Raw genomic sequence first — 8090 nt, forward strand, 5'->3', positions numbered from 1 at the left:
CGCAGCTACTCGTTTGTAAACTAACCAGACTCATTCTGTTTTGCTTTTTTGCTGACAGAAGCGATACAGGGCAGTATATGACTACTCTGCCGCCGATGAGGATGAAGTTTCCTTTATGGACGGAGATGTGATCGTAGACGTGCAGCAGATTGATGAAGGCTGGATGTATGGCCGCGTGGAGCGTACCGGCCAGCAGGGCATGCTGCCTGCCAACTACGTGGAGGCCATCTGAGCTAGAGGAGAAGAAAAAGAGGGAGAGAAAAAGGAGGAGATAGAGAAAGGGAGGGAAAGTAGGAAAGGAAAAGCCCAGTGCCATCTCATCTTAGCGCCGCTTTCTCTTATTTTTACTCTTGTTCCCTAACCTGCCCTGAGAGACCCTGAACCCCTTCCCCTTCTGCATCCCTGCTCTGCTCTCACTGTTCGCCAGCCACAGACACACCCTCTATCTAGCCGTCTGTCCTTCTGTCTGTCTATCTGCCTGCCTGCTTCTCTGTTCGTCCGTCTGTGCTGATGTCTCTCTGTTTGGATGTTCGTCATCCTCTTTGTCTTTGTCCCCATCCTGACTCCACTCTCATGCAGCTGCAAGTGGGAATGGAAAGTCCTCAAAGATGAATTCACAGTTCATTGCAGTATGTCAGGGGTCCGTGCCGTGTCACACAGCTCCATCCTAGCTACGCCACTTAGCAATCCTGCCACCAAAATATGCAAAAATACAGAAGAAAATGTTTGGTTTTTTCAAAAAGATATCCCTGAAGTGAGTAAACCTGCAGACACAATTCAGTGAAGAAACTAGCTCAAAGTGTGTTTGAGTGGCGTTTTAATGGGCCCATTTATTTGTCTTTTTCTTTCTTTAATTTTGCAGCGTGATCTCGGCCAGACTGGAAAAACAGTGTATAGAATCTCAGTCTGTCTTAGCGTGACTTTTTTTCACTTGAGTACATTCCTTTAACCTCCAACGCTGTTGCTGTTGCATCAGTCAGCCAGTTTTCAGTCTTAACATAGAGGTTTTTTAAATATATTTATAGATGACACACATCTCGCCAGTCTGCTCAAGTAGGCACCCTCATGTTCAGCACTGTGCTGTTGTCAAACTGGAATCATAACCTAACTGTAGAGCACCTCCTATAGAGCCTTACACAGGCTTCCTGGATACAGGAGGGATCAGGGACACGTTAGGGGACTTCATCAGTCTTTCTCTTGCAGTTACACTGAACACACGCCTGCATGTACAGTATACACACCTTTATTCCTGATTTTGCAGCCTAAATGCCTTCAGTCCTGTGAGAATGACAAAGATATGGTGATCAAGATTAAGCTGTTTTGGGGGGAAAATGGCTCTTCCCCTTTGCTAAAAAAAAAAAAAAAAGGAATCACCATCACAGAAATCATTTATAAAAGATGAGGCCAAGCACAACTCGATATTGTGAATCATTTTATTTGAAATTCATTCCACTGTTTTTGAAAGAGTACATTCCAGTCTTTTTTTTTTTTTTTTTTTCATTTAATGTGAGACATTTTTGAATTTATGGCTGTGGTAGATGTTGTCATTTTTCTCGTTCTTTTCTTCCTGAACTGTCCTTGATGTTATTAGATGTTTGTTTTGAGAAAAAAAACCAGATCTGTGTATTTAATAAATAAACCAGCAACTCAGTTTGCAAGACAGAAAAGGAGTATTTATGGAGACTCTTGTAGTCACAGTATTAGATCAGTCATGGGATAATTAACTTGGAGTTTCAGGACAGCGCCCGTTTCATTGTTCTGCAGCTTCAAAGAAAGGGAGAATTTAGAAAAAATCACTTAAAATACACCTGAAAGTTAGATTTTATTGTATGCTCCGTTCATTTTAAAGGGCGGCACATGTGGCAGGCCAATCCCAACTACAAGCCAGCCCCCGTTCGCTGGCAGCTAAATGTTGAAACTGCTGGTTCTTGAGCGTAAAATGAAGCATTTACGTTGCTGGCTCTTCCACAGAAAGGCTTCGACACAGTATTTCTGTTAAAGCCATAACACGTGAAATTGTCATTATTGTTGCCATTCCTCCATGGTGTAAATAATGTCACAGGCCCCTGACCTTATGCACCTTTCCCCTTTTCTTGCAGTTTCATTCTCCTGTGATGCACTGTGACTGTCACAGACATGAGCGATCAGGGTGGGGGCATCCTTACAGTGGAGCTGGGGAGCGGGGAGGGAGGGGATTTTGGCTTCATTAAGTGAAACAAGGCTCTCACTATGTAGCTAGATGACATTGTACAATTGTATATGTATCATAAATGTAAGTTAGGGGGAATTGTTTTTACAGGTCACGGTGCTCTGGGAAGTGGCTTGCCTGCAGATAAAAGCGTTTCAATATTTTTGTGAATGTGGAGAAGTTCTGTGATTTTTTTAAAAGCTGACTCACGGTTGATGCACGTTGTCAGTTGGTGTTGAACAATCAAACTCTCTAATGTCACGAAAAAAAAAAAGTCACTGAATTAGAAAAAAGACTCTTCTAATCTTCTAATAAATGAGAACGAATGAACACACTGTACAGCATCTTTCCTGCATTTTGCATTAATCTCTATTCGACAACAGGATATTTGCAAAACAGACGCTAGATCGGAAAGCTGGTTTAGAGCTCACGGTTGTGTGTATCTCTGGGGTAAATTGAGGAATTTTGTGGTTTGGCTTTGAGGGGAAATGATTGTTGTTCCTGGCTGATGGTGCATTTGCTCAAATTTAATTATTAACAAAACTACTCACACTGGTAGATTCCAGATTGCGTCCAGTCCAAACTCTTTTATCTCAAGTGTGTTGATTGTTGTCAGGTGGTGGTGTGGATGAAATGAGGGAGGGAGGGGGGGAATGGCCAAAGACAGCCAGTGTTGTTTAAGTGTGGCTCAGGATGGATTTGTTAAGGCACTGTCAAATCTAAGTGTGCGAAGATGTAAGCTTGCGAGGCTGGGGGAGAGGGGGCGACTGAGGGTGGCGATCCTCTCGATTTCCCAGTCTGTGAGAGGCGGCAAGTTGTTTGTCTGACCTGGATTTTAGTCCGGAGTTAACCTCTTTGCGCCAAATACCGCTCCTCTGCTCTGGCATCACTACTGAACCCTAACTTCATATCATAACCCTGCTTCCATTCAGTTTCTGTCTTCTAATGCTGTCCAACCTCCTGCTGCAGTCCCTCTTTCCTCCAGCCTTCATCGTAGGCTCCTGCTCTTCTGATGAATCATCCCTTGCTTCTATGATACTGGTTATATACTGTAGACTTTGCAGAGTGAAATCATATAATCCACAATTGCAGGTTTAGCATTCAGACCAGTTTTTGTGCATTCCATCTTAAATTGTTTTTGATATAATTTTGTTATTTTTTTAAAGAAAAAAATAAATATACCATATGCATATTGACACACATGTATTCAACACTCTGAATACATCCTCAGATTAAGGACCTGATATCATCTCCTGTTGCCCTGATACAGCACTTCAAATTGTACTTATGATTCTGCAGATTCAATAAAATGTCATTTTTTTTCTCAAGACTGCTCTGTCTATACAGTGTCTTCACTTGGCCACAAGAATAGCACTGCAAATGTAAAAATAATTTACAGGGGGTTCCATGGGAATTTAGGGGAATTTAAACCTCTATAAATGAACATGAGGCTGAAATCGAGCAACCCTGAATTCACTTGAGTCTGAAAGAAATCTAGATTTGTTTTTGCTATTTGGAAATATTAGGTAAATAATGTTTTATTAATGATTTTTAGAGGAATATCTACACAGGTGTGCAAGGCCCTTAATCAGCAAATGTTACATTATGTCCCTTATACAAATTTATATTGCAAAAAGGACAATTGCTAAATAGGAAAACTTTTTCATGTTATGTTGTCATACCTAAAAACCGTTGTGCTGATTAATGAAGTAATATGTTTAGCTAGTCTTTTGGGGGTTTGGTTCTAAGTCTCAAAATGGTTCATTAAAGGACCTTCATTAGTGTGCTTTTGCTAATAAATTCAAGCTATTCCACATGGGACAAGAAGAAACAGTATTTCATACAACAATGTTTACTACTCCCCTTGCAGAAGAGGGAAAACTGGCTCTAACCAGAATTCAAAAGAAGTGGGAAACACTGGTGCATAACTGATAACACAGGCTCTTCAGAGTCTCTAATTTAAGACCTTGAGAATCTGGCAAGTCCTGAACTGCTAGCTTTATTAAATATGGACTGCAAAGCACCATTTTCAGCATTGAAGAAGTGAATCAGGAACGTTTCCATATCTAAAACCAAACTGTGTCTACACTAAATCAGTGGAGATGTCCAGGGAGAAATGGATTAATATTGTTGTCCCTCATTTGGCAGATCTGTCAGAGAAACTCAAAGCATTGTGCAGTGCGTTGAGGAGCATTTGGACTTTTACACGGGCGAGACCAAAGAACCACATGTGACACGTCACACGACGCAGTTATACATCTTCAAAGCAGAGAGGACACAGGAATAAAGGAGGCTATTTATGTCCACACTGAATGACCGCTATTAGACTGCTGGTGTCCTAGAGCACCAGTCATCAGTCACCTATAACACAGTCTGGAGATCCCTTTCCAGGTGATTCAATCCCCACTCACACCATAACCCATGTGACCTTAATAATTTCCAACATGACACGGTAGGACAATGTCTCCAAAGGGATTCACACCTTGGCCTCTGTGACAGTAATGACCTACCTTGATTCACACCTGGGCTCATGTGACCCACAATGACAAAGATGGTGACTCTCAGGATCTCTTCAATGGAGACAATCCCTCAAGGGGTAAAATCTCAATTAGTTTCTAGAACTAAAGAAGCCACTTGGATGAGAAGTAAAATGTCTTCACGAAGCAGAAAGAAGTCCATTTGCCTTTATTTCAAGTGCTTAAAAAACAAAAGACCTCAAAAAGGAAAATTCTGAACCTACTTGTGAGAGGTGAGACAACTGAAAAGATGCTGGGGAGAGTTTTATGCTTGAAAGAGGTCATAACGGGGGAAAATGTGGTGGTAAATGGGAGATTTGTGCAGATTAAAGGGGATCTTCAATGAGGACGGTTACTGCTCCATTAGGCAACAAGATCTGAACACAGTTTGATTGAAGCCAGTTTACTTATAAAGCAGGAAAAAGGTTAAAACTATTTAGTTATCAGGGAGAATTACTGATTCAGTTGTGGTATGTGGAACATCTTGATTCACTGTTATTGATGTTGTTGTTGATCTTGTGAGAAATAAGAAGAACCCATCAAGCTAATTCAACTTGTGGAAGGTTCTCTACTTCTGTCACACCAGCCCTTTGCATGTCCTCCTTCAATACAACCATGAATGTTCTCTGTGGTCTTCCTCGTTTCCTCCTGCCTGCCAGCTCCATATTCAACATCCTTTGAGCAGTATATCCACTATCTCTCCTCTGCACATGTCCAAAACATCTCAGCTTTTCCTCTTTCTCTCCAAACCGCCCACCCTGAGCTGTCCCTCTGATGTTCTAATTTCAATCTTTGCCATCCCAATGAAAATCTCAACATCTTCAACTCTGCCATCTCCAGCTCAGCTTCCATCTCCAAAACCATTCATCATAACAGGTCACCAACATCGCCTGCTAGCCCTGTCAGAAATCACCCCTGACACTTGTCTCCACCCTCTGGCTACACTCTCTGCTTCACCTCTCTTGCGACTGTCCGTTGCTTTGGATGGTTGGCCCCAGTTATTTACACTCATAGACTCCTCCTACTCTTCGTATGTTCTCTCATTAGACTTTGGTATTGACTTATTATTGATTAAAGTTACAAACTGTCCTTTTGGTCAAAAAGTAAAGATTTTGCGGGACGTGATAACAGTTGTTACGAAGGGGGAAGTGATCCATGGAGGCCAAACGCCTTTCTTGGGCAAACGTGCCTGAAAGCCAAAACTCGGGGTTAGAAAATCACATGTGCTTTCTTTTCCCCTTGCACCTTCGCTTTCTGTGTAGGGCGGGGCGTGTGGAGCTCTCCGAGTTCCTCCGATCTGTTCCGATCTTCGCCGATCTTCTACCCCGGTGGTAAGGTCGCTGTTTGTGCTGCGTGTTCTCCTCACATCCGCACAGTCCGTCTCCGACCGAGCTCCCATCATGGTGGACATATTGGTGTTGATGTTTTTCGCCGTTATGGGCCTCGTCTTCCTCTCCTACATCATCTACATGCTGTGATAAAGATGCGTCCTGGTCAGGCGGTGCTGGAGCCTAACGGAGGATGTTTGTTTTTCCTCTCCTGCATCCCCGGTTTACACCACAAACAGAGGTGAGTGTTGTATTTGCAGGCATTATTAAATTAAATCCTTCTGTGGTGGAAAATGAGTGCATATACCCGAGAAAGGCCGGTGTTCCGGTTGATGTATCGATTTTGGGATGATCAGTGTTACTAAGTTACCAGCGACAGACCTGTTAATGCTTGTTTCAGGGAGTAGAGCCACGGCCAGGCCATGATGGTTCCCTTTGGCGCTTTCATGTGGGGATGAAAGGAGCGATCCAGGCAAGAGAGGAAAAACAAATGGAGAAGAAGTGGAAGCCAAACTGTTTTGCACACTGCAATCATTCCCCTCCTTCCTTCTTTGGATCAGTCAGATCTGACCAGGATGCCCAAACAGAAATTTTAACCCTCATCATCATTTTCTGTGGTACTTCTGTGTCAGTATTACTGTTTAGAGGAGTAGCGATGTTACCTGCACATAAGGATCCAGGATGGCATTCATAGAGGTGTAGAATTTGCCTTTTTTTTTACGCTGTGAGATTATTTATTTATTTATTTATTTTTTAAGGATGGGTTTGATTTGAAGTGTTCAGTTTGACAGTATTATCCAGATGTTTTATCAGCTGTTTTTGCACAGGTTTGTGTTTCAGCAATCAGTTGGAGAGCCTCAGACTTGTGATGTTACTATACTTTCCTTCTCACAGTAATCATCATTGTCCACTAAATTAAGAGGAATGGAAAGGTATTTGTTGCACTATATCAGTTGCTTTAATGGCCTGAAGCTTTGCAACTACATTGGTCTTTTTCTGTTTTTGTCCTTATTATTTTTGGCCACAGATGACATCCACAAAGAGATGTTGTTTGTGTATTTCTGAGTTTCATATTATCTGTTATATTTAAATAATGTTCACTGATGCACACACAATTTTCTGATAATCGTGAAATGTCAAATAAAGATGATTCCAGTAAACCCAGCTGCCTTCTCTTTCGCTTGTTGGAAAGCAAAGCTGAATTCAGCCTTTTTGGGCACTAACAACTATCACGGTCAGTTTTTAAGAAGATGACAAACATGTCATGGTTCGAGCTTCTCAAATAGATGGAGGCTTTCCTGCTTATTCTTAGGTGTATTAAGTTTAATACATTTGCTCTTGGAGTGACAGACCAAATCACTATTTGTTGTTGTCCGCAGATACTTTTATTGAAATTTATATTGCTTGAGTGGTTAATAAGCAAAAGCAGGGCTGAGGTTGCACCAGACCACTAAAAGTGGATTGTGTTGCCATATTGATGTAACCACAGCTGGAAATTACAGTAAAGAATAATCCTGGGGGGGAAAAATAAGAAGAACTGTTGTCCTCCACAATTCAATATTAAAAAGGTCTCCAAACAAGAGCTGAATCTAAGTGCAGAGGCTTTAAAACATGCTGCAAACCACTGGTTAAAGTCCAGAACAATAAGGTCAGGTTAAACTTTAGCAGAAAACCTTTAAATGAGCCCACAGAGTTCTGAAAAAGAATTCCTTAATCCAAGCAGGTACCAGATTGAAGAGCAGTGTGTGGCTCATGAACACAGCAGCGTACGCTTTCTGGTCACTCGAGACACGACTGAATATAGAGAGAACATGTTTCATCCCTCTGAAAATGGGGGGGTATGTACAAAGCTCTCTATAATTTTTAATTAATACAAAACTTCTATCAAACTCATTGAATTAAACCTGAAAGACTGCTCTTCAAGTACATGTTGATAGATTTAAAATCCACCGTGGGAGGTATCCAAAGGCAAAATTACAAAAAATAAAATAGACCTAATTGTACATTATGCTTTTATTTTGAAATTTCCTAGACAATATACTTCACAATTTTGTATTT

General features: G+C 41.4%; 1 protein-coding gene across 2 annotated transcripts in view; it reads left to right on the forward strand.

Annotated features, from left to right (window-relative positions):
* The window catches only part of lasp1 (LIM and SH3 protein 1), a 30929-nt gene extending 27413 nt beyond the window's left edge, over positions 1 to 3516 (forward strand). Inside the window, exon 7 of one of the 2 annotated variants that reach the window (XM_003442007.5) lies at positions 59 to 3115. In XM_003442007.5, the coding sequence (XP_003442055.1) occupies positions 59 to 232 (174 nt within the window). In that variant the 3' untranslated portion in view covers positions 233 to 3115. Of the gene's footprint in view, positions 1 to 58 lie in introns of both variants that reach the window. The other variant, XM_019357694.2, reaches the window with a different exon arrangement.
* Positions 3517 to 8090: the final 4574 nt, after the last annotated feature.

The sequence above is a fragment of the Oreochromis niloticus genome, linkage group LG4 (assembly GCF_001858045.2).
Source record: "Oreochromis niloticus isolate F11D_XX linkage group LG4, O_niloticus_UMD_NMBU, whole genome shotgun sequence".
Lineage (NCBI taxonomy): Eukaryota > Metazoa > Chordata > Actinopteri > Cichliformes > Cichlidae > Oreochromis > Oreochromis niloticus.